Source organism: Oxyura jamaicensis, chromosome 1, assembly GCF_011077185.1.
Source record: "Oxyura jamaicensis isolate SHBP4307 breed ruddy duck chromosome 1, BPBGC_Ojam_1.0, whole genome shotgun sequence".
Classification (NCBI taxonomy): Eukaryota; Metazoa; Chordata; class Aves; order Anseriformes; family Anatidae; genus Oxyura; species Oxyura jamaicensis.
This window is the reverse complement of record NC_048893.1, coordinates 140,562,461-140,590,133: the sequence shown is the minus strand read 5'-3', so window position 1 is coordinate 140,590,133 and position 27,673 is coordinate 140,562,461. Positions and strand designations below refer to the sequence as shown.

Below are 27,673 nucleotides of genomic sequence, written 5' to 3'. Positions count from 1 at the left end.
TTTCAGATCCCCTCCAAGCTGCTGCTGCTTCTGGAGATGGACACTTATAGGCATGGAAAGCACTCCACTAAGCTTCTCTTCCCATAGAAAATCATTTTTTTGAGAAAAGGTGATTTTCCATGGAAAATTTACTCTTTCCAGAGTAATCCCAACAAGTCCAACTCAAAAGACTTTTTTTTTTTTTTTTTTTTTTTTTTGTATTTGAGAATATATATATTTTTTTAGTAAGTGAAAAATGGGCATTTTCCCCATGCCCATGCCCATGCCCATGCCCATACCTTTTAATCTTATTTTTTTTCAAGCAGCTTCCTTCATTTTCTTTACTTTTCAATATTTGCTCCATTGTTGTGGTTGCTTGGTGTCAGACTGATTTGCTCAGTGTTCATTTTAATGATAAATCAAGGTAAGGCTTCTTTCTACAACATTGCAAAGTTCTATTCAGTTTATAAAAGTTCTGCCATTTTTCACAAGTTGAGTTTCAACTCCAATTATTGCTTTAAAATTATTGTTAACCTCCATTGGTGACAGCCACTAAACACAGGAAAAAGAACACCTGTAAATACATACTTTGCTTAAGGTCATCTTGCATTAGGTATAACATCACTTTGAACTTGTGATTTATTTATTTATTTATTTTTTTTTTTTTAGTGAATATATAATATTTAGCACTCCCATAAGAAATTAATTAATATTTGCACATTTTGCAGTCTTATACAAATAATAAAATACGTGACTTGTATTCTTTGAAACACTTTATGAAGAAAAGAATACCAGCCCAAAAACCTAGGGAAGTTATCTATCTGTCTGCTCAGGCAACTAGCTCTTTAGTAATAAATCACTTATAGCTGTGACAATATATTTTCATACAATTCTGATAAAATGTCGACTGATAGTATTTCAAAGTGACTGTATTATAATTTATTCATATGATGTCTTAGCTAAATAACTGTTGCACTTTTCTGCTACTTATATTTTTCAATTGTAAATATTTTTTTAATTATATAGTGTATAGTTCTGGGTGGAAAGAAAGGGATCTGAGTGTATCTTTCAGTAAACAGACTAAGATCTTATCCAACATATCAGATAACACCAGATAAAAGTTCCTCCCATGGGATGGTCCTGCTCATAAAACCATCTTAAAGAATTGTGCAGTGGTATTTTATTCCAAAGTTTTGTTTTTCTTCTGATAAAATGCCTCTGACTATTCTTTGTAGAATACCCTGCTTTGCATTGCTTTCTCTGTGGGCATAGGACTTTTAATTATCTTCAGTGTTGGACAGCTCTGGACTTGAATCAACATAATTAAAGGCTTCCTTGTTTGTGAATGTTGAAGTCAAAGTCAGACTGTGTCGTGGATTTACAGGTGCAAGTTCGTTTAATACAATATTGTCACTTTTTACAAGAGTTGCTTTGTCCATGTGTTCTCTGCTGTACCTCGCAACCACAGCATCAAGGAAGTCCAGCTTTGGTGGTAAAGTCCCACTCTCAAATAAGTATTTGGCTATGTAGGAGACTATAATGTTAGTAAAGAAAGAGGTAAGCATCGCAAGTGTTTTAAATGGGAATCGCTGGGTATAGATATTATTTTCATCTGGATAGCAGCCAGGATAGTAGATCAAGGGCTGAAGGTAAAGGTACGGTTCTCCTCCAGTTATTCTGAGAACAAGGCCAAATAAATATCCTGCAATGGCACCATAGGTGTTGGTTCCTTTAATAAACAGCACACAGAGGAGCTGAGGGAATATGATGATATAAACAAGGTCAGAGCTGAGGTACCACAGGCCGTAAACAGATGAAGCCAGCAGTGCCATTGCTGTTGCTGATGCTCCAAACAGAAAAACAGTGATTCTCATGACCCACACGATTTCCCTGTCTGAGGCCTGCAAAGAAATTGCAGTGTTAGGTGGTTTTTTTTAATGGTAATATACATAGGCTTTCATTTATGAGCAAAGTCTGTTTAAGACACTACATTGTAAAAGGAAAATTTTCAACCTATTCAATAATATTTACAAACTAATATCTCTGTCTCTATCTCTATCTCAAGCACAGAAAAAAAACCACCACCAACAAAAAGGGGTATGGTTGTCAAGTTTGGAAAAATTTGGCAAATTTGATATTGTGTCAAAGAAAAAACAAGAGAGTTGTAGAATAACTTTAAAAAATAAACACAATATGAATCGACAAGAAAAAATAATGTCAGAATATTTTTTCTCTGTTTCCTAAGAAAATCTCTGCCTCACTAGCCCATTCTGTGCCTTTCCTCTGTCAAATGATTTCCTAAGAAATCAGTAATTCAGAAAGATGCCTCATTTCATTAAGTATTTTAGGTAAAATTTATGGTTGCAACACAAACTAGGAGCTGTTTAGAATAAACTCCAATGCCATGAAAACACTTCAACTGTGTCAAAAGTTACGACCATAAATATTTTGTGACTTTCAATTTACTCAATATACAGTTAGGAAAGAAATGCTATACTTTTTCTAGTCATAGGCAGGAACATGGAGGAGGTGTTTCATTAAGAAATGGCACTCTGTGCTTGACTTAGTAAAGGTCTCAGTAAATTTTTCTCTAAAAGTAAAAAATGGAAATGTAATCTCACGTTTTGCCGAAATGAGAGCTGGTAAATGTTCCGAGCAAACATAGAACTTGCTGATAAAATTGAAGAGTCAGCGGATGACATGACAGCAGCAGATACTGCACCAAGGCCAAAGAATGAGATATAGACTGGACAAAGGTACTGGAGCACAATCGGTAAAATCATATCTGCTTCTTTTTTAGTCATGGGGTCAGGAACACCGTACTCAGTCTGATTCCAGGCTGCAACATGGACAACAGTGTGTTGTGAGTAATGCTAGTAGTCATCAGCTACAGTACAGCTTGACTTCATATACAGTAAAATATTCATATTGCCACATTTTCATTCATATTCAGTGACTGAATTTGCTAGGGCTGGACCTAAGCATTTGAGAGAGGCACAGTCCCACTGATTTCTGTTAGGTGGATTTAATTCTTCTGCTCAGCATTTTTCCTTACCTCTAAGCTAAGTTTGACCACATCCTGTCGTAATGCTGTAGAATGTGTAATATTAAATCTACATGACTCATAAACACCATTTTCCTCAGTAAAAACAACCTGAGATCCAAGGTCATTTGTGATGTGTTTAACTACTCTCTTGAAGTAATAATTCTTGAAGTAATAATGGCTCAAAACTCAAAGCCTGGTATTAAACATTTTTAACAGAGCATTTCTAACAGCTGAGCTACATGATCACTGCAATAGGGACAACTCTTACCAAGACAACAAAGGTGACAAGGGTGTTTTGATCAAGAAATAAATTCCTGATAAATTATTTCCTTGAAACAACGAGAATAAAACCACAGTCACTTTACACTTATTACTGTTATGATGAAATAAAAATACTAGAATCTCAAGAAAATGTGAGAAGCAGCCCTGCAGATCCCAAGGTCAGTGCAGCAGGAGGGCAGGGGGCGCTCCAGGCATGAAGCAGAGGTTCCCCTGCGGCCTGTGTAGAGGCCCCTGGTGGAGCAGGCTGTCCCCCTGCAGCCCATGGGTCCCACGTGGAGCAAATCTCCATGCTGCAGCCCGTGGAGGAGCCCCCGGTGGAGCAGGTGGATGTGGCCTGGAGCAGGCTGCAGCCCATGGAGAGCCCCTACTGTAGCACTGCTCAGGGGGAAGATGTAGAAGAGGATGGATGGGCAGAAGGTATTTTTAATTTGCTTTTAGTTTCTCACTGTACTAGTCTGCTAGTGATGGGCAACAAATTATATTAATCTCCCTATGTTGAGTCTGTTCTGCCCATGATGGTAACCGTTGAGTGACCCCCCGTCGTTATCTCCAACCATGAGATTTTCCTTAATGGGAAAAACTTAAAAACGTAAAGGGGTTTTCACACATTTATTATACTACTCATTTTTAATCATTTACCTGTTGATGCTCCAATTGCACCAATGAGTATTGCAGGAAGAGCCATCACAAGACAGCCAAAAGCAGCCAGAAATGACAAAACTTGAGCATATGTGGCAGAAGATGAAGAAAGAACCCGCTGGAAATATGCTTGCCATGGGATTCCTCCTAATGTCTGCAAAAACAATGGACAACACCCTGTTATTGAGGGCTGACACTGGATTTCTTTTCTATCATCATATAGAGAGCACATAGAAACATCTTGTGAATGCTGAAAGCTGTGATGCTGCTCTTTCTTATCATCAGTCAGTTAGTAATAGCTGTAACTTGTATTCTTGAAAGTAATGTTAAACCTTTGTAAGACTACTTAAATCCCTCTTTTAGACAAGTTTTCCTCTGTAAAATTAGCAACAACACTTCACATTTGTGTAGTTCTGTAATCTCAAGATATTGTGAGCTGCATAAATATTTGATAAAGCCTTACAAAAAATTATAAAATAGTATTGGTATATCTCATATTTAGAGAACTTGGCTTCCAGCACCCTTGTCTCCTCAAAATTAGATTAGTTACTGGTAGGATTTGAATGCAAAGGCAACAAGTTCTGTGTACATTCAACCTGAGAATCTGAAAATAATTCTTCCACTGTCTTGATCAAATATGATACCACTATAATTTATGGGCAAAGCAGTAAAAGAATGTTCTAACTTTTCTGTTGTTGTAACTCTTCTCTTGTTTTGGGTATATATAAATGAAAATCCTGATTAGAGTTGTGCCTGCAAAAGTTGTGCTTGCAAAATATGATATAAAGGAGTCTTATCAAAGGCTGAAAAACAATTGCTAAAATTCTGTCTTCGGAGCAACATTTGAATAGCCTCCACTAAGTAAGTAAGTGCTTATGACTAAACAGTATGGAAAGAAAACAAAGCAAATTGCTCACTAAACATGAACAGTCTAGTTCTACACACTAAATGAGGCAGGAGGCATTTGGATCTAATAGTGTTTCCAGGTGTTCCAGGTGTTTCATATATGCTTCATGCACTCACAGGGACCAAATGAATGTTTCACAGGCAACTCAGATTTTGACATACTATTTATGAGTGCTTTCCTTTGCAGTATTAATAACATTCCCCTAAAAAAGCTTTCAAAGTATGTGTAAATTTCTTGAGCTCTAATAAAACAAACAAGATGAAAAGGAAATGTGTCACAATTTTGCAACATCAGAGCTTTCCTTTGTTCATCAGCAAAGATGAAACCTTCAAACTTTCAACACAGAATTCAGCTACTTGTGCTAATGCCATACATTTGCTTTCTGAGAATGTCTGAAAAAAACACTAAACTGGATAAAATGATGCATTTTACTAACTCTTTTGTCAGAAAACTCTGAAGATTTTTGGCTGAGATTGTTTAAAAAAATACAAAGAAATCGCAAACTAGAGTATGATAACAAGTGCTGTAGAGTTGCTCAGGGACACTGAGAATGGAAAATGTTTTCTAATGGAAAGCACTTAATAACCACCAATCCCATGTGTAATATATTGGTGTTAAATAATGAAAACCCTCAGTTCATTCTGGCATGTGTGTTTGTATGAATTCATCCATCCATCTCTGCAAAGCTTCTTCTACATCACCTACACCTTAAGGAATATTTAATCATTTGTGTAATGTATTTATTGCCTTCTGCACTATATAAATTCCTTTGCCAAGAATGACATCAGTTAAATATTAGCCACACACTTTTAATTAATTTTAGCATAAGTCAAGTCTCTCAGTCTGATGATATTTAAATTGCATTCCTGGCACTGCTGACTTTGACAGCCATACTGCAATATTGTACTGATATTACACTGAAATCATTCAAATGTGCAGACATATTTAGCAGGAGTCAAGAGGTTAAGAGTTTTCAGGTTGCTGGAAACACAGATAAACTCTGTTTTTTGTTTTGTTTTGTTTTGTTTTGTTTTTTTTCAGCTGTAACAGTAACACAGTGTGAGCACTTAGATGGTTCATTCCTTCACACAAGCCATCACTTACCAGTAAAAGAAAATTGTCCAGCCATGTGTAAATGTCAAGTGAGTTGATAGATCCGAGCCAAGGTGCTTGGTGCACCTGGTGCACAGCTGTGAACCCAATGTCTGTTACTGCGGGATGGGACATCGCAAAGGGTACACTGATCCACTGTAACCAAAGAGAAACACTTGGTTCAATTCTAATGTAGGCATGATAAATCCATGAAATTATATTAACTTTGGTTTGTTTCTCTTCTTCTTGCATGTTGCCAATCAAGTTACAAGTTGACTTGCAGAACAGTCAGACTATGTGCCAGAGGAACATCTCCAAAATCCGGAGAGCTTGGTAAGAGATGGCGTACCTCTGTCCCGGACAGTATGAGTGTGAGTAGAGAATTAATAAGTGTAAATCATACCACCAGCAGGAAAGACACATTTATATATTTTCATTGTTTTCCGTAAACTCCGCATATAGTCTTCACACCCTTTCCTGGACCACACTGTAGAGCAATACCTACATATAAAAGCATGCAAAAGCTTCAGGATTTCTCAATATAGGGGGATAAGACATCACAAACACAACTGAAGAATTAGAAATTTGTTTCTAATTCAACAACAGCTGTATCATAACAAGATATGGGTGGATGCTTTTGGTGAATCCCCAAATCTCTTGCTCCAAAACAGAATCATAGAATAGGTTGGGTTGGAAGGGACCTCAAAATCATCTAGTTTCAACCTGCCATGGGCAGGTTGTCACCCACCAGATCAGGTTGCTCAAAGCCCCATCCAGCCTGGCCTTGAACACTTCCAGGGATGGGGCAGCCACAGCTTCTCTGGGCAGCCTGTTCCAGTGCCTCACCACCCTATGAGTGAAGAATTTCCTAACATCTAATCTAAATCTCCCCTCTTTTAACTTAAAACCATTCTTCCTCGTCTTGTCAGTCATTATCTGTCATAGCAAAAAGTTTCTATCTTTATTACAAGCCCCCACTAAGTATTGAAAAGCTGCAATGAGCTCTTCAGAGCCTTCTCTTCTTCAGGCTGAACATCCCCAGCTCTCCCAGCCGTTCTTCATAAGAGAGATCCTCCAGCCCTCTGATCATCTTCACGGCCCTCCTCTGGACTCTCTCTAACAGATCAACATCCTTTTTATGCTGGGGGCCTCAGACGTGGATATAACACTCCAAGTGGCAGAATGGAGGGGTCAATCACCTGCCTTGGTATGCTGGCCACTCCTCTGTTGATGCAGCCCAGGATGCAGTTGGCCTTCTGGGCTGCAAGCCTGCACTGTGTGTTGAGCTTTTTGTCCATCAGAACTCCCAAGTGCTTCTCTGCAGAGCTGGTCATAATGAGTTCTTCTCCCAGTCTGTACTCATGTCCAGGATTGCTCTGACCCAGGTGCAGTACCTTCCACTTGGACTTGTTGAACCTCATTAAGTTCACATGGACCCCATTTTTATAGCTTGTCCAGGTCCCTTTGGATGGCATCTCTTCCTTCTTTGGTATCAACTGCACCACTCAGATTGGTGTCATCGGCAAACTTGTTGAGGGTGCATTTGATCCCATTGTCTATGCCATTGATAAAGATATTAAACAGCACTCGTCTCAAGACAGGCCCTTGAGGGACACCACTCATCACCAGCCTCCACTTGTTCGTAGAGCCATTGACTGCCACTCTCTGGGTGCTGCCTTCAAGCCAATTCCATATCCACCCTTCAAATCAAACTTGGAGATTGGGATGTCATGTGAGACTGTATCAAAAGCCTAACAGAAGTCCAGGTAGATGATATCAGTTGGTATAAACACACACACACACACACACATATATATAACAAACACACATATATATGTAAAATATATAATACTCAGTACAAGATGTGTTACAGCATGTTTTACCTCAAGAACAATTTCACTCTGGGTTCTTCACTATTTTCAGCTTCTCTGTTTTTGATCTGGGCTAAAAAATCAGTTGTGAAATTCTTCCCAGAAACAATTTCTGCCAGAAGATGGGTTTCCTTCACCAACGGACTTTTTGTGCATTTACTTTCCAACTCATTTTTCAGTGATAGCTCAGTAACTTCTTATAAGAACATGGTAGTTCTTAACTGAAATGAAAACCAGTCTTTATGCTCTCTGGAGCAGACCATTGCAAGCACAGCATCCTTAAGCCTTCAATGATATCCAAATACAAGCAGATTACCACAGTCCAAATGATTAGATTTAAGTGCATGGAGGTGCAAGGAGATGGGAAATCAAACATCTTCCTCTTCTTTGTTGCACACTAATTGCAGCCACTTGTGATGAAGACATGAATTATTGCTATGTTTTGCAGCTCTGCCTACTAATTGGGATGTTTATCAAGTGCAATTTATCATTTACATATTAAACTTTGCCAATTTAAGCACTTGGATGTAAAATTTCCTTTTTTAATGTCTGCTTAGGCTTTTCCAGGAAATATCACCAAAATGTTTCAACCAAGATATTTGGAGGAAAAAATAAATATATTGCCAAAATGAAAGGACTAATACTCTTTTTGTGTTGAGAAATTTACAGCAAACAAGAATGTCAAATGGATTTATTGTTCTTTTTGAATCTTAAGTCTCATACATGTCAAAGTGATGATCTTCTGAAGAGATGCAGTTTGCACATACTCAGATGAGATTTTCATGAGGTAAATTTCTGCAGGTCCATATGCAGCCTCCATGCCACAGCCCAGGATTCAACAGTGACTGTATTGCAAACACATACAGCTTTTGTAATCCTTTCTGGCTCCTGACAGCAACCTAGCTCCTGGTGATCTCAGGGACTACTTCTATATTAGAAAATATAACAAGTCAAGACACTTTATCTGGCCCTGCAGTTCACTGTCATGTCACAGCTCACATCTGCATATATAGGTTTCCTTTCCCTGCTGAAAAAGACAGCTCTGAAATGCTCCTGGGAGTTAGCTGGGAAAGCACTAGTTGGCATGGGCCAAAACAGTGCCAGGACTGTCAACAATTAAATAGTATAGATGATCTTGTATTTTTACCTAGGCACTGTTTAGTTTGCTAACACAGACATAATCCTAAATTCTCTACTCTTGCCCAATTTATTCTTTGAGCTCTTTCTAATAAGAGTAGGAAACTCACTTTTTTGAATGGAGCAAAAATAACAACTTGTGGAAGTGAGGTAGAAATTGGGACTTTATGTTGTGACTAGGAGCTCAAGGGTAGAAGTAAAAGGTAGCTAAGGACTTGGAACTTGTGGGACTGAAAACAGAAAAAAAAATGAATTTCTACATGACAGCTAAGAGTTTAGAATGGAGAATTAATAATATAAGTGAGATGAAGAGGCAGTAAATAGTGTGGATACAGCAAAGAATCGGGGAATGACTGACTAGACAAGGTAAAGACACAGATTGGAGCAGAGAATTGCAGTTGTGGGTACAGGAGAGTGAGAAGAGAAGGAGAGAGACTACATGGGGTTTTATGGAGAAAACCAGGGAAGTACATAGGGTCTGTGTACATAGAGACTGTGCCTGAAATGAGAAGCCAGGGTAGTGAACAGAAGTGATTACAACAAACATCGCCTCTCTGTTAAGGAATAGACATTAGAGGAATAAGCAGTAAAGCTCTCTGCCAGTGGGAGTACAAACTTCTCCAGAGTCGTCAGGGGAAGCTGGGACATTGAGCCTGTAACATCTTCATCTGTGACACTTGCTGTGAAAGTGTCCCATCTCATCTAAAACCACACTTGGTTAAAACCTACAGCATGAGCATTTAGGTGCTATCTGAAGCTTCCAGCTTCTCATGACTCCTACAGTAATGCATATGATTTCTTCTACATGACATTCTTATTTCATATTTTAAATGGGAAATTACATATAGTGACCAACATGGATTAAAAGAACACTATTAAAGCTACAGAACCAACCATATAGAAGACTGCTACACAGCCTTTTTTTGTCTTCCCTTCCCTGTCAGGTTCATGCTGCCTTTAATTACAGGATCTCATGTTGTTATTCCCACAGGATGAGGGTCTTTAGTAGTGCATGAGTGATTTACTTTATTTTGGGAATTTCTGTAATGTACACCATCTGTGGAAACTGAATGGTTCACAGATATTAACATGCACGTTAGGGAAGGAGACAGTATTTTCCCCACTGTGCAGGTGAAGAAAAGAAGTGTGAGAGAAGAAGCTCTGGAATAACTTCTCATCAGAGGTGGCCAGCTGGAACTTGGATTTGCTTTTTCAGAGTATTTAGCACCATTCCCATGAAGTCAGTTACAACTGAGAATGCTTAGCACTTTTGCAAATAAGGCCACAGGCCTCATGATAAGACACCACAGAGTGAGGACTCACACAGGGTTGGCTAGTGGCCATCTGTGCAAGCACTGGCTGAAGCAATTTCCCTAGGAGCCGAGGAACTCCAGTGAAAGTGGAGAAACAACCCTAGGTCCCCCAAGGTACAATTCAGCTCCTTCACCTTGAGCCACCCTTTTATTTCAGCGTGTCACAGTTCTCTGCACAGCTGTGACAATCTATTACTGGCACTGGCAAGCAAAGACAACAACTTCTTTGGTTGCAGCCTTGTGATCTGACCCCTGGTTGCATTGATGTTTTTCAGAGTAGAGTCAAAGAACAGCAGTAAAACGGGAAAAGGCTGCCCACAAACATATCATTGATAACTGATGGACAAATCATACCATCATATTTGAATGGCAGGGTCCTCTGGTGATACTCCGCAGACTATGGTCTCCAAGGTCAGTGGAGAAAAAAGAGGGAAAAACCCAGAAGATGATTTAAAGCTGGAGGTTAACTAAGTTGTGTGAGTAGGTGACAGCAATAGAAAAGAGAAGTAGGAGAGTGTCAGTTGCACAGGTCCAGTTCCAGTGTTTCTGGACTGTTTCACTGACTGTTCTCTGCATCTGATGTCTCCTTCCAGTGCCTGTGATACGGTCTTATGGGCAGATAGGGAAGGAATCAGAACTAGTACTATTCTGAGATAGACGCTCAGCAGGAAAATTACCTCTTGTCAGCAGTATTGTCAGAGTATGGGCTGTACATTGGCGTAAATACAGATTCTAAAGTCACTGTTCTGTGAGTGGAGATATTTCTTCTCTACACTCTCAGTGAAGACACAGTTCCAAAATCTCAGCTGGGCAACAGGTCTCAATATTTGTCATAATTCTCAAGGAAAAATCTTCAACAAAGGGGAAAAAAAGCCAAACTTACCAGCCCCAGGAAGATGCAGAATAGCTGAACTACATCGGTGTAGGCCACAGAATAAAGCCCACCCACAAGAGTGTACATAGTTGCAATCAGGGCAGAAACAATGACTGAAATATTGATATTAATGTCAATGATCACACTTATGGTGGCACCTGTGGGAAAACAAAAACAAAAACAAAAACAAAACACTGTGTTAGTGTATGTCACAGAATGATGAGAAGGTTCACCTCTGTCAGGTTGTGTATACAAGTACTGGTCTGCTATCCAGTTTGACACTGTAAAAGCATGAAGACATAACCCACTCTATCTTCTGAACATCCCTTCTGTACCTTTGATAGGAGTGGGAAAAGGAAGACTCCTGTTGGTCTAAATTTAAGATCTATTATTTTGCAGGTTCTTACCAAATGGAGAAGAGAAGGGTCCCAACAGCTTTTCCTTACTTACAGAATTGCTCAAGCTCTGCAAAGACTACAGTCTTCTGCCAGGGGAAAAGAAGCCACATACAGACACCTGAAGCCTCCCTGGATGAGTTACAGCTGCATAGGAACAAGTGTATAAATGCAGTAAAGATACTCTTTTGTATCTCACTTGTGCTCTGAACTGGCTCCTTTTGACCAGGGAAGAAATGGTAGAGGAGGCATCAGCTACCAAGACAATCATTCACTGACTTTTCTAAAGCATCTTTGAGCTATTTACATGGGAGAAAGTTGGGTTTCTTTGCAAACTGGAGAATCCAACAACCATTGATGACCTAGAAAACAAGCACTTCTGCAAGCACCATCAAACAAGTTTTCATTTGTAGAAAACAGACCACAATGTTGAGCATGCCAGTCAGTCTCCATAAAACAACTTGTAGAATCAACTTCATTGCCCTCTAGGACTTTCTGGTCCTTCTCTTCAAAGTTGCTTTCCAGCTGGTCAGGGCCCGGCCTGTACTGGAGCATCAGGTTGCTCTTCTCCAGGACTTTGCATTTCCCTTTGCTAAACTTCATAAGGTTCTTGGCCATTTCTGCAGCCTATTGAGGTCCCTCTACATGGCAGCACAACCTTCTGATCTGTCAGCAAGTTTTATTTTCTGCAAACTAACTGAGGATGCACTAGGGCCAATCATCCAGATCATTAATGCAGTTTTTACACAGCAGAGGACTCAGTATTGAGCCTGGAGGAACTCCACTGGATGAGTGGCCATCTCAGCTGGATTCCATGCTTCTGGTCACAGACCTCTGAGACTGGCAGCTCAGCTACTTTTCAGTCCTCCTCACTGTCCACTTCTTTACCATGTACTTCACCAGTTTATCTATATTATGGGAGGCAGTGTCAAAAGGTCTTGCTGGAATTTAAAAGATGCACTGCTCTCCCTTTGTGGACCAGGCCAGTCAGCTCATCATGGAAGAAATCAAGTTAGTCAGGGATTTTTTCCCCTTCACAAATCCATGCTGACACCCCCAATCCTCCTGTTATCCTTCATTTGTTTGGAAGCATTTTCCAAGTTTATTTGCTTCATCACCTTCTTAGGGATCAAGATGAGGCTGACCAGCCTTTGGTTCTCTGTGCCCTCCATCTTGACCTTCTTGAAGGTGGGAGTGGCATTTTTAATTTGTATTTCTTCCAGTTTTCAAGAACATCCCTGATCACCACAATCTTTAGAATATTACTGATTGTGTCCTGACAATGCCATCAACCAGCTCACTCAGCAATGTATCTTGTAAAGTCCCACAGACTTGTGTCTGTTCAGTCTGTTTAAATGTTTCCTAACCTGATCCTTTTCCAGAAAGTCTTCCTAGCCCTGAACTTTCCTAGGGTTTTCAGGGTCTGGATATTCCTGAAGATTGGTCTTACCAGCAAAGAATGAGGCAAGAGGCAGTAAGTACCTCAGCCTTCTCCATATCCTTTGACCTCAGGTCTCCTGTCCCATTCAACAGCAGGCCTACATGTTACCTAGTTTATTCACATTTAGGAACCATTCTTATTGCCCTCTAAACCTCAGACCCCTGAAGAGACCAAAATCTACTTTCCAGAAATCTGTTGCTGTGATCCTGCTTTTTGCCTCGTTCCTTCCTCTCAGGACCCCGAACTCCACCATCTCCTGAATACTGCAGGTAAGGCTACCTGCAGCCTTCACACCTCTAACTATTTCTTCCTTGTTTGCAAGTATCAGGTTCAGCAGAGCAATGCCAGCCATCGGTTCCCTGGTTATTTTTGCCAGGAAATTGTCAGTGTATTCCAGAAATCTCCCGAATTTTTTTTGTCCTTCAGCAGCGTGCTTCCAGCTGCTATCAAGATGTTTATACACTTGCCTTAGTTGTGTGAGCTATTTCAAGTTATTGCTGTCTTTTAACACTATTTTTAAAATTTCCTCTCTTTCTAATTAGGATTATTTATATTAAATGCTTAGCAATAACTTTTAGTCCTTGCAGATATGGCAGGTGAATATTCTTGACCACATAGGTGGAAAAGTTCTGGCAGTACAACATCATGATGTGTGGTATGTGAGAGTTGCAGAGAGCTGACAGGTGGCTTTTTGTTCTACAGTGAGCCTTCAAGATTCATGTGTCTTAGAATTAGAGGACTTCTTTCACAAACTGAAAGTCCTGTCTTTCCCTTCTATAAGCCTGCCAAGCAAGGAATCATGAGTAAGATCAACAAGTGAAGAGTACTGGGATTAAACATTCATCAATGAGGACAGATGTGCAAATCAGGAGATATAATATAAATAGGTCTACTCACAGATAGTTAAAATTTTCAAAGACCTTTATTGTCACTGATAGTCTTTAGCTGTCAGCTGTTAATATAAAGCTACTAGAAAGGCATTCACATCACTTGCTTTGAAATATCACAGATTAGCTTGTCCTCAATCAAAAAGAAAGTATATTCCAAATACTCAGAGAGTTCTTCAAGCTATTCAACTCCTATCACCTCAGCATGTAGTTTGTTCTTAGTCCTTTAAGGGTTTTGTGATGAAATTGTGGTAAACAAGCTCCCCATTGCTTTTCAGTTCATCAGAGCACAGTTGGAGAGTACCTTCAAAATTTATTTTCTGTTTAAAATAGCTTGTGCTAGAAAGCATTGCCACATGCATGTGCACTATGAGTATGATTAGCTGGTAAAAGTCAACTGCTGGTGCTTCAGCTCAAGGGCTTTCTCACTTCTTGAAGGGATTGCTAAATTCAAACCTGAAATATAATTAAAAACCCTGGAAACTGATTTATTTTTCAGGACTGGATGAGAAGTTGCATGATTTTCTATTGAGTCATAGTTCCACTAATTCTCTGTATCCTTTCTTGAATCCTAAATATTTTCTTCATTTTGTCTAGTAGAAAGCCATGTCAGATAGGATAATTCTTAAATTTATTTATCTGCATTTTGATTTACTTCTATTATTTGTGCTATGGAAAGTTGTCTATTATTTATTTTTTAATGCAAAAGATTATTTTGTTTAGATGCATTGTCAATGATGTTCCATATTTTTCAGGAAAATTTTAGCTGTCTCTTGTGGTCTCAATGGTATTATAGAGAAGCTCAATCAGCCTTGACATAAAAGGAATACTTGCAATGACTCATGTCACCCTCACTGTTAAGGGAAATTTGTGGCTAAATCTTTCCATGCTGCTTTGACAAGGGACCACTTAAGGGTACCTGAAAATGAATAGGTATCTTGCATGACTTTCCATTACCAAAATAATCAATGGAGTGCCATTATTAGTTTTGACTACTGGTTACCATAGGACCAAGACAACTTCCACACTCTGCATCATTTAGTTAGGATAGTTAGCATTTGAAACCAGGCTTTTTAGGTATTTCTGATTTTCCTAACCATTTACAACTGTTACAAGTTAATTTTTATAATGCTAATTCCTTACCTAAGGCTGAGAAGATGGCAGCAGCCCAGAACATTTCTCCCATTAAAGCTGGAATAAACAGGAGACCTCCCATCCTTTTTCCATAAATCTGCTGAAAAGGGTCTAGCATTGTCACATAGCCTTTGGATCGCATGGGTTTTGCAAAAAACAGACCACCTACAAAGAAAAGTAGCAGAAGGCTGCAGTGGAGAAATATGTTGCTATTAAAGGGTAATACATAGAATTTGAATTAAAGGTACAAATATATATATATATATATATTTAAGAAATAGGTACAATTAAAATATCTGCTGGGAACTCTAACCTTACATCTATCTACAGAGTTACATAAGTGAACTCACACTATTCATGTCTTCAGTATGATTGATAATGAAAAATTAGTGTTTTATTTTGTCTGGTTCAGTTTACTCCATCTGCCACTATGGATGCTGTCAGGATTTTGTGTTATTTTGTATCAGACTAAGGAAATGTTTTTTCTACCTGATTCTGTTCATACTTAGAGCAGAACCCAGCATGACTATGGGTCTGATTTCTTTACATGAGGCTACGCTAAAAATAAAACTGTCTGGGATTCCTGGATCAGAAATATGAGTTCACACATGGTATAGTATTCACACAGCAAGTGTGATTCTTCCAGGACAATTCAGATTTATAATGTATACTTAAATCAACAGTATTCCACCTGGAGGGTAGGTCAAATGTTTTCTGGGCTCTGCAGGTGTCAGGCTCCCTGAACATCCATCATTCACTTATTTTTGTGCATGTTCAGAAATTTTGGTATATCACAACTCTGCTCTGCCTGGCTTGCGTATGTGCTGTATATGTACATAAATGTACAAAATCCTTGTATTTCTAACATTTTCCTAATATACAATCTATAAACTCCTTCTGGTTGGGAGGAAAAAAAAAAGGAAAAAAAGAATACATCTCTGAAAAGCTTAAACAGCCATTAACCTGTGTTGTTAATACCTGCACATCGACAGCTAAGTAGACTTCTCTCACAGTAAAACTGTTGAAATACAATATATAAACTACACTTAAAAAACTACATGACCAGGGAGATCCTAATAAGATCAACTGTACAGCATTTGGAGACCTTTATTTAGGTTCTTCATCACAAGATATGTGATCTACCCATTGTATTGTCCAGAAGATTTTTTGAATTTCTCTGTCTTACCTTATACCACTAATATTTATTCATTTCGTTAAGTTCCCCGAACAGAAATTACTTGTTTACTAATCGCAATGTATTTATACCCCTTGTGTTACACTCTCTTTAGACAGGTGGTTTGCAGGCAGAAAACCTCCAGATTATTTTTTTTTTCTACTATTTTTGCATTGTTCATGAATCCCATTCCTATTCTACTTGTTATATCATCACTACAAAATACAGCTAAAACAGGAAAAAAATAATCACTGGTAATATAATCTATTAGGCCATTCAAACATCTGTCAAAGGTAGTAGAAGATATATTAACCTTTAGAATTGAATTGCTTGAAAAATTAGAAAAAAAATGGTATACAGCAGAGCATTGAATTACCGGGGAGATTGATTTAATCTTAAATCTTTCAGTCTGAAACAATAATATTTCTTCTATGGTTCTATTCTTGTATTTATAATTTTTTAAAGTGTAAACAACTCTTCCTCCTGCCCCCAAATCTTCACGTACAGATCTTACCTACAGAAATGCTTTCCTTGCTGTACTCTGCAAAGGGATGTGTGGTCACATGATGCAGATGTTTATTTTTTTCTCTGCAGTGGCCTACACTTATCAGTTCAGGGAAAAATGTGGATTTCATTAAAACAACAACAACAACAACAACAACCAGCTGGAAATGAAGGGAGTGTCTAACTCACCCCCTATTATTAATTTTGCCAATTCTACAGAGGTTATGAGCCTGGAAGATGCTCATGGCTATGATTTTAATGATCACTTAATGACACAGATCGATCACGACCCTCATGACCTCAAAATGACATCAAGCGATCTTCAAGCAGACATCTACCATTATTACTGTTTGCCTTACAGGAATAATGCTGCTGTCAGGGATGGGAACTACTATTGGAACTAGAGCTGGCCTGCATACACCGGGGAGGAACATGCATCATGTGGAAGGTTTCTGCCTGGGAAGAGAGGAGAACCAGGACAGGCCATAAGAAAGCACTTCCAAGGGGAAAATGAGTTGTACAGGAAGAAATAACAGGGGCAAGAAGAGCTGGAAAAGCAACCAAAGGGAACAAAGGGACAGACTAGATGGGAGGACCGTGAGAAAAGGCTTGAAATAGACTGAGAGGCTAAATATTATTAAAAGTCTAACATACCAGTACTATTAATAAAAGATGAAAAACACGGGATCATTTTTGCAAACATATTCTTTCTAAGCAGTTGCACCAGCACTTCCCTTAGGGACGTTATCTGTTCACAAACAGAGGATGCACTTGACAGCTTTGTGGAGCATTCATCATGGCTTACAAGGCAACATTTCTGTTGTGACATGCAGCTGAGGCATGATTAGAGATTTTTTATTGATATTAAGAAAAGTAAGGAAGGTCTGAGACTAAATTTAGGGAGTTACAGAACACAGCATTAAAATTACAATGCTGTCTGTATCTTACACGCTGACCCTACACACAACAGGATTCAGTATTTGCATTTTGGCATATGATTTAGAGTTTTTTACTACAGTTAAAAGGACATTTAACAAATTTTAAGGCAACAAACTGGTTCTGCTCCAGGCCACCTGCCTAAAATTAAGCAAGTTATTTATACTCTCACTGAAGATTTAAAGATGTAAGTAGTTCTCTAATCTGCAAGGATATTTACCACTCTTGAAGTCCGAGATTTAGAATATTATCTGATAATCTGAAAATCAGTAATCTGATATTATTTTCCAGATCATATAGGCTCTTAAAGAAAACCTGAATATATAAAACCAAGCACATATAATTAGCACACCCCCAAACAAAAAAAAAACCAAACAAAATCCCTTTCTTATTATGACCCCCATAGATCACTGTGGTGGTCATAATTATCTAGGTCTTGATGACGCATTCAGGGGACTTGAGATATCAAACTACACAAAGTGATTTCTCATTTTTCCTTTTAATAGCCTAAGCCTATCAGCAAAAAGGATCTAGTTTACCTCAGTGTCCTGTTATCAGACCCTAGTGGTGTCATTTCAGATGAAGATCTTGTCATCAGAACTGTTTAAAATCAGAGACTGTTAGCTTTAGTTGCTTGCTTACCTAAAACCAGACTAAGGGAATAACCAATAGGTGCCTGAGCCCAAGCTAGACCATAGCCTGGGACATACACAGCTTCCGCTGTCCCGTTGATGTAACCTCCTCCAACCCATGTGGCTGAAAAAGAAGAGACGAAAAAATATTTAATGCCCATGCTGCAGAATGAAATCATCATCACTCATGATATTGTGATTTTTTATTATGTGTACTCTACAAGTCCCAGACATGACATCCTTCTATAGAATGTAGACCTAATCCAAAAAAAATTACGACTTAAACATATGAAAGAGAAACCAGATGGACTCTGCACAGTCAGTGAAAATGTGAGGCCCGAGTCCCTCACTATCTTTTTACAATGAATGAAGCATATCAACTCATTAATCATTATAATTTTCTTTGTGTTAGTCCAAATGAAGGAGGGAGAGCAGAGGAAAAACAATAAACAAAAAATGTCAAGTCATCCCAGTTGAGAAAACTCAAGAGTGTTTAAACTAGACAAGAGTTTAATTCATGCATCTCTTAACAGGGCCTTTATGAAAAAAGTGCCTTTAAAATCTTACTAATTTTTAAGTTGTGGCTACATGAAGCACATTTAGTAAATTCTGATTTCCCTGAGTAGGGAAATCCCTGCATAGGGTTGTGATGGTTGTGTTTATGTCTATTTAAGTTATGAAAGTTGTCTCATTTATTTTTGTGTTCCCCAAAGGTATATTCCAGAAGTGAATTGTACTATCTGCAGTATTTCTGAACATTTGTCTAAGAAACAGTGTTATTTTAGTATACTGACCACAGACCCTTAATGAATTGATCCTCTACTTTCAAGATAAGTTTCTACATTTGAGAATTTTGGATCTACAGTATGTCTGAAAGTAATTCTCAAATGCAGAAATTTATTGTGATTGTACTTGCAAAAATCTTTCGTAATTAATTCTGAAGTGATTTTCAGAATTTTGTGTCTCAGATAAAGAAATGGAGTTGGACACAAATGATGAAGAATTAATTAAAATTCCTAAAGAGCTTTAATGGCAATCTAGATGACCACTCTTTTCCACTTAACTGTTGTACCTCTTTATTACTACTTGATGCTAAATTGTACAATGGCTTTAGAATCAAAGAACTCTGGAAGCTGCAGCATTGCAATTGTCCCTTCTCCTGCATTTTGAAACACAGGAATAGACAGAACTGTTGTTGGAAATACTGTAATGGACTTGTACAAAAATGTGTATGCGGAGAAAATCTGCAACAAAAGGAGTGACCCCATGTATCCCCATGCAGAGGAGTGACCCCATGCATTGGGTGACGTTTTGGTATCGAGACCTGCTGCACACTACAGAGACACGTGAGCAATGCCCCTGTGGAATCACATGGAGAAGATGGGTGACCACTGACCCTTGGCAGGAAAATACAGGGGTACAGAATCTATATAGAAAATCATCAGGCACAAAATCCCTCTTAAGAATTTGAATCTAGTGAAGTAGGTGAGAATAGGATACTTTGGTTACCAGAGTCAATGTACACCTGGGATGCATGTTGCCTGTTGTGTCTCAATCAGAATATACTTAGAGAATTTATTTTAAGCACTTGCACACAGTAGCAAAAGTTACTGAATAAATAATTAGAAAGGTATTTGTATTTGTTTCCTTCCCTGGAAAAAGAATGAGCATGAAGTCTGCATAAATTATACCCACTTCCAGACAGGAAAAGATATTCCATAGTCAGGGACAAATGCTCAGCAGAACTGCAGCTGTTGTGCAAGAAGCCTTCAGCATCCAGCATTGATTTGCCTGGGGTTGCCACTGAAAGGGTGTGTGCTCTCCAAGGAGATCTTGGAATGCTGTACACAGCTCCCTAGTTTTTGCCTAGAGGGGATGAGGTCACTTTAGTTCTGTAGGATGTTGCAGAGGCCATTGCCCTTCCCTGCCTGGGGACAGGAATGACACCCTATGGACAGGTATTTGTGGGTAGGCTGGCACGGAGGATTTAGCTCTCATTTTCTAATTGATTACTTCATTTCTGGATTGGGAGTTTAAAAATTAGCTGCTGATCAATTTTTGTGTGCACATTGCCCCTCAGGAACACCTGCCAAGGACCCCAGAACTTTAGGTATTATACAGCTTTTTGTCAGGGGGTTAATGGATACACTGATATCAGTAAATATATTAGAAAGAAAATAATGGGATATGGTAGGAGGGGATTTCATCCCAAGATATTAATGTTCTGATCCTCAGTTTGCTAAGCCACAGTTTAAAGTTAGTTTAATACCTTTTCTGGTGATTTTTTTTCTTTCTTTCTTTCTAAATCAGACAAAAGGAATATAAAATATAATAATCTATAGAAATACTCATGTGGTAATCCATTTTAATCCTCTCTTTGCCTGACATCTGAAGGACCCCAAACTGCTGCAAATACTAATGTCCATTTAAAATAAACACCCTCAAAAACAATCATGCAAATACTGAGGATATGCAGTGTAATTCTGCACTTAGTTAATTTGAGGAACATAGAAAAGAATCTCAGAGTTCTTTAAATATATTGATATATATTAGCAGGTCAGATTTTCTGGCACTTCTTTGTGAATGATCACTTGCCTAACCACTCAAATTATTGAATCAACTGTAAAGTTCCGTAAGATGAAATTCCTGATCTAGTGATTAAAAAGTCCCAGAATACTGATAATATTGGTATTATTTCTTTTATTCTTGTGGAAGGATACAAAGCTCCATCCAAGTAAAATGATAGTTACATTTATAGATTATGAATTTTTTAGTGGCACTTGTAAGGATTTTATTTACATCATTTCAAATATTTCCTTTGGGGTTTAATCTCAATCACCAAAATCAGGATAGACTTCAGTTTGTCACAGGCACCATTTAAGAAATTCACCCTACAAATTAAGGAATGCTAATATTTAACCCAACATTTTAATTATATTTTTGTAAAATTATCCTCATGTAAAAATGATACACAAATTAAAGTATTGCCCATTGCGGCATTATGTTAGATCATTTTAATATGATCTGTTGCGATCCATCCAGAATTCAAGATTTTCACTCCTGTTTTGATAGCTGCAGATACACTCCACTTTCAGTCAAGTGCCAATCAACCTTCATGTTGAGGCATCTCAGTGGGTAGCTGGTATACCTGTTTCTTCAGGATCATAGTATGAATCCATATATGCCCATAGCCATTATTCGTAGGGAGTGCACTTGCTTTAAAGCTTTTAAATACCATTTAGAAAATGAACTAAACAGGAATCTCTAGTCCTTCCTATGAAGTCATGTTCCTTATGCTCTGAATGTTTTAAATTTATAGACTAAGTCCTGTCATCCTCCCCTCTAAGTATCCAACATGGTAGAGTTTTTCTCAAGCAAGAAAGACAGAATTAATCATAACCCGAAGTGTTTCACACACATTTAAATAATATCCTTTCTATCCTTCTTCTCTTTAAAAAAAATCTAGTTTTTCTTTTACAGATAGGCTTTGCTTTTTAATTCTTAGACAACTAAAGTTGTAAAATATCCCAGTCACTCTCTCTGAGACAAAAATTTAACTAGCCCCTGATTCCGTAGGCTTGTGTCCACACCTGGCTTTATGTGCAAGTTGTTGTTCCCCAAAAGTGAAAGTGGAATTTAGTTGGCATCTCAGGCTTTAATTGCTGTATTTATGGAAGGTGGACGTGAAAAACTGTGTAAGCCCCGATGTTTAAACCAGAGTGTTTTACCTGAGCAAAGACTTTAGGATCAGTCTGATACTCTACCGCATAGATGATATATTACATCATCTCGAGCGGTTGCATGAAATAGAATGAGCATTTATGGGTGTGAATAGTGGTACTTATAAAAGTTGCCTCTTATACAGCAAGCCTAATCTCAAATCTAATCTCTGCTTCATCTGTTACAAAAGCTATTCCTGTAAGGTTGGATTAAGGAGACCAAAATTTCTGTCTTCTTCCACAGGCAAGGCTCTTAGTTACAGCCACCTGTGCGGGGAATGTCTTATTTCATCTCTACTACCCCAGTCTAATGATTACAATTTTGTGGCAAGCAATATTGCTACAAAATATTCTGGTTTTGATGCTCTTGAAAACATTTAATGCAGCAGAGAACAGTCAAACCAGCTTTTGCTGTAAGTAGAACCTTGTCATATCTGATGCCTCAGTAGCTGGTGGATCAGCTGAGGCATCTGATGTATTCCAGGACATTGTAGCGAAGTGGTAACAGGCTTCAAACGTTAACAACTTTTACAAACATCCCTTACTCTTTATCCAAATATTGAATCTTTCAGTGAAGAAAATGACTCTAAAAGAAGATGGGGATTACTCCAATTAAAGAACACAGAAGTTTGGTTCAAGTTTTTATGGATCTCTTCCTTATTAGGTAAATGCAAAACCACTACAGGACAGAATGAAAACTCCCGTAACCTCATAAATCAAATTTGAGAATTGAAAGGGTTTTTCCAGAATAGAATTTAGAATATCAAAACAATGAAGCTTGCTTAAATAAAATTAAACTGCTTAAATAAAACGGTGGGCCAATTCACTCTTCTTATAATGTAGCTTTGTTCCGATCTCATCTGTTAGCTGCAAAACTTGAGATTTTGGATCACATTGTGAAACACTTGTTTACCCACAGGAGTTATCTGGTTCAAATGGCTCTGGGAGTCAGACAGCACTGCTTACAAAATTAGTGAACTCATTCTTCACCGAGGCTTTTCCTACTGATACTACTGCTCAAAGCAATGTATTATTTTGTCAAACTGTTGAAAAAAAAACACAACAAAACTAAACAAAAAACTAAAAGAATCCACAAAGTAAGTTTGCTTGTAAGTCAGTGGACATATGAATACAGATTTATGCCAATTTTCTTTTAGAATCATATTCTAAATTGATGCTGACACCCCCTCTCTCCAATCTTTTTCCATATAAACTTTGCCTTACTCAGATTAAGCAAAAATAACTCATGAACCTGGATGGCTTTAACAACAATAACAATTATTTTAAAACTGCATTTCTTATTAATCCATAGAACTCCTATATTTCTGTCACAAACATATCTGTTCTACAGATGAATATAAAAGCAATGAATATGAAATATATTCTGTACAATTTTAAACAATTTGTTGTTTTTTATCTAGATGTTACTTGGCTGTTCACTAAAAAAATATCAGCAGCAATTGGAAAAGAAAGTATAGATATTTTCTCCATTTTGTATTATTTAACATACAAATTATAGTTCTCTTTCATTCAGATGGAAAACTGACAAGCTATTAGCACTGGTTAGAAAAAAAAAAAAAGAGAAAAATAATTTTTACATACCAGTCATTGTAAATCCACCAACTAGCAAGCCAATATCTCTTCCACCGACTATAATAGCTTCGCTGCGATCTCCTTCGCTGCCAGTGTTCTTGGTTTTCCAAGCAGCCCATATTCCAACTGCCAGGATAGCCAGGTAAAATACAACTATGGCCACCAGTCCTTCCACATGGAAAGGCATGTTGAAGTCCCGACTGTTTCCTTGATTGCTATTTCATTAAGACCTCTGGAAAAAATGCAATAATACATCTGCTTTTAACAAACCTGCTAAGATGCTTTTTAGAATCAATACACAAAGAAAACTCAGATGTAACTGTCTGAGGTTACATCTGAGGTTAAAGAGGCTGTTCTGGTGAATTTATGAAATGAGTCTTCCAGATGTAATTGAAATTAAGTTTACGTACCAATTAAAACGCCTGTGGAGCAACTACAAACAATTGTAACCAGTGATTATGATGGAAAATGAATGATGTGGCTGAAAGTTATGCAGGTCTTAGAAATCAGTTAGAGAACTCAGAATTCTTTTAGTCACCAAGTCCCCAGTGCCGGGGAACTTTTTGGTCAATAAATGGTACATGGAATAGGATAGAAGATCATGGCCATGAGGGCTATTACCAAAGCCTCTAGTTAGAAGACAAGCCACTGAGCTGTTTCAAGTGATATAAGAACTGTGGAGAAGTAATAAACACAGCAGCAAAAGACATCTTTAGAGTCTAAGTCTACGTGTTGGGATGCTGAGTCTTTTCCTCCTCCTGACATCTCCCACGTTTAAAAATCTCCGCTTTCTCTTTGGTGATTTTCCAGCGGGGAAAAAGTATTAATCAATTCGCGCTCGCACTTTCAAGTGGAAAGCGTGCAAGCTGTCGAACGGCAGAAAAAGGCGAGGAGGGCGAACCGCGGCGGGGGCGAACCCCGGGGCTCCCCTCTCCCGGGAGACCCCTTTCCCGGAGCCCCCTTCCCCTCTCCGCTCCTCTCCCGCTGCCACCCCGAGGCGCCTCCGAGTCCCTCCCGCACCCCGACGGCTCTGTGCGGAGCCAGCCCTACCTGCCGGGGGGCTCCGCGGGGCTCCGCACCGCCCTGCTCGGCCGCGCACCCCCCGCCCGTCCGCCCCTTCCCACCGCGCCGTCGGGGAGCGGAGCCCCCCGGCTGCCCGCCCCACCTGAGCTCCGGCTCCGCGCTGCCCCGCAGCCTCCCGGGCACGGCCGCCCATCCCCGCGGGGTGGCGGAGGGGGTGAGGCTCGGGGAACTGTGCCCCCGGCCCGGGTTTTGCCGCGGGGGGGCGAAGGAGTAAAGGTGGGAGCGTCTCTTTCCTTCCCTCCCCACCCCGCCCCCGGAGGTGCCGGCGGTGCACCGAGAGCTGAGGCTGCGGCGGGGGGCTCGTGGATTAAAAAGAGGAAAATGTCTTTATAAAGGAGGAGGGTTGAGTGGGGTGAGAGGACCGTGTCCGTCAGAGCTGGGGGGGAGGAAGGGGGAAAGACGTCAGAGTGCTAGGGGACGTTGTGGGGAAGTAAGGATGACTCAAGGGAGAGTGATTGTCGTGCCATGGCAGGGAAACAGGGTCAGGAAGTAAAACTGGGGTGAGAAAACAACAGGGAATGAGGGGGAGATGGGAAGGAAAAGGATCATGTGGAACCAAAGGGAAAGAGGAGGAAAAGAAAGCTGATCAAAAGAGGCACGCAGAAAAGAGGGATGGAGAAAGGGGAGAAAGCAGAGGTAGGGAGAGGGAAGGTGCACTCTGTGCTCTCTTTGCCCTCCCCGGCACCCTTCCTGCACTGCCCTTGGAACTAGCATGGGGCAAACTACAGGGGGCTGGTTGCAACCATCTTTCCCCACAGTTCCCCTCCTAACCTGTTTTGCAGCTGTGTTTCCCACCAACAGGACTGCTGGTACCTGGGGGTCTCCCATTTTCCATGCGTCTTATAAAGCCCACCTGCAGAGCAATGGTAATATCAGATATCCTGTGAAAGAACACTTGGCCTCTGTCTCCAAATGATGTCAGATCAGTGGGCTCCTAAGGGCTGAAAATGAGGGTATGCATGCAAAGAAGACCCATACATGTTGCCCCAGTTTTTACCAAGGGAAGGTCATGATGAGCTGGAGCAGTCACTAACAGCCCTTGAGAGGCAGGTAACATGGGTTGTTGGCTTAGGCAGGATAGAAAAGTAGAGATGAAACACCCACAGGAGTACAGAGCAGAGACAGGTTCAAGTCAGAACTAATTTCAAGCAGTCTGTATAAAATCATCATAGACTCAAGAGGAAAACCATGATCTGGGAAGATACAAAACCAAGAGGAATGCTCAGCCCATGGCAATGAACAATGAGAGTTGGCTCTTTCCTGCTCTCTGCCAACTGTCTGGCCAGCAGAGAGCCTTCGGCTGCCCGCTCACAGGCTGGTGAGCCTATCATGACAAGGAGCATGTTAGTTGCAGCCATTTACTATGTACATTTTGTGCAAAGAATTAAGATTGCATCTTTGCAAAGTGTGCACGTAATACTGCTTTCGGATCTCTTGGCTTGGTTGAAGAAGCCCAAATAAAGGTGACCAAATAATCATATGCTATAAAAGTTACTATTTTTGTCAGCCAATCATCTCTTGGACTGTTGAGTGATGCTAGTGATGCAACGCTTGCTTTGGGAGACTGCAGTAAAAACTTCTCCCTGCAAAAGGCAACAGAGATGCACTTTAGACACAGGGGAGCATCATGGCACCTTCTCAACAGAAATCCCATTGTGGGCAAACATAATATCAATAATAAGTAGAAGCTAGAGAAGTAAATACTTTTACTCCAGCAAGTAAAAAATACAAAATGGTTAGATGCTAAAATGCTATTATTAGATTAAATTAGATTTATGGAAAGGATTAATTACCCTTTATTTTGTTTTATTGCATCTCAATACAGAGAAACACATGACATTACACTGGATCCCTGTTTGCATGATGCCAGCTGTACCCCAACAACATCCATCAGAGCCATAAGCAAGGTTCATTTCTCATATCTGAGGGTGTGCACAAATGGGTTCCAGTAACTTTTATGGATTTTGGGAAAACATGCAATCTGGTGCCAGAGTTATTAACTTCCATACTAGACCTGACCACGTTTCCAAATAGATTTTCTTCTGGCATAGAAACACTTAGATCTGAGATCATATTTTCGAGGAAGGAGAATTGGGTAGTACATTGGCACTTTTTTGCTTTTAAAATAATAATTCCTTGCATTAACATTATTTTATTATTTTATTTTTATTTTTTATTTTTTCGAATAATACAGCTTGCAAAACACAGTATTCAAACAGTAATCTTAAAATTTTATTTTCACAGTTAAGAAAGTTGCCCTATGTTTACTCATTTCACATCACATTCAAATCTTTCTTTTCATGTTGGTGGTTGTGGCTACCCATCACCATAAGCAGCCTCTGCCCGATGCAATAATCCTGTTTTGAACACTGACAGAACTGGACTTGTAAAATCCATCACGGGGCAGTCCAAAATTGGAAGATGGGGTGGGTTGGCAGAAGATTGATTACTGCTCTTTCCTTTTAGGTTAAGTTAGCTGAATCAATTTGAATCACTGAAGAATAATCTGATGAATATGGGTACCTCAGCAAACTTTTTTGTGTGTGTGTGTGTGTGTATGTGTGTGTGTGTGCTAATTTTCTAAATAATAAAATGGACATTTACTTTAGTGACAGTCAAATCCTTTGAATATTTTTGTGTGGTGCATGTACAGGGGCAGGATAACTATAAAGGAGCAGAAGACTAAAGGTATAGGGCACTGGTGAGATTGTTTCAGAACTCTGTGTTTCATCCCCAAATATATGGCTTGAGCTTTCAATTTGTAAGTCAATCCTTGTTACCCGTCTGTGTGTCATACTCTTTCCTCCTTCTATTCTTTACACAGAAAATGATGGAAGTTAGTTTTCATGTACACTGCCATTTTTTAAGCAAGCATGTTACAATATTTCCAAAGACTGCCTCAGCCTACATATAGTTATTTGAACTCTTGGTATCAGTAAAGATTTTCTTTCTTTCTTTCTTTCTTTCTTTCTTTCTTTCTTTCTTTCTTTCTTTCTTTCTTTCTTTCTTTCTTTCTTTCTTTCTTTCTTTCTTTC

General features: G+C 39.2%; 1 protein-coding gene across 2 annotated transcripts; it reads right to left on the bottom strand.

Moving 5' to 3' along the window:
- Nucleotides 1-792: 792 nt before the first annotated feature.
- SLC5A7 (solute carrier family 5 member 7) lies at nucleotides 793-24,931 on the bottom strand. Of its 2 annotated transcripts, none has more exons than XM_035317012.1 (9): nucleotides 24,721-24,931; nucleotides 23,565-23,787; nucleotides 18,254-18,367; nucleotides 15,007-15,162; nucleotides 11,150-11,298; nucleotides 5,958-6,101; nucleotides 3,947-4,100; nucleotides 2,601-2,818; nucleotides 793-1,880 (listed from the first exon to the last, which is right to left on the bottom strand). In XM_035317012.1, the coding sequence occupies exons 2-9, from the start codon at nucleotides 23,740-23,742 to the stop codon at nucleotides 1,257-1,259; spliced, it is 1,737 nt and encodes a 578-aa protein (XP_035172903.1). In that variant the 5' UTR covers nucleotides 23,743-23,787; nucleotides 24,721-24,931; the 3' UTR covers nucleotides 793-1,256. The 2 variants fall into 2 exon arrangements, with proteins under 2 accessions (XP_035172903.1, XP_035172911.1); XM_035317020.1 differs by lacking the exon at nucleotides 24,721-24,931 and adding an exon at nucleotides 23,966-24,266.
- Nucleotides 24,932-27,673: the final 2,742 nt, after the last annotated feature.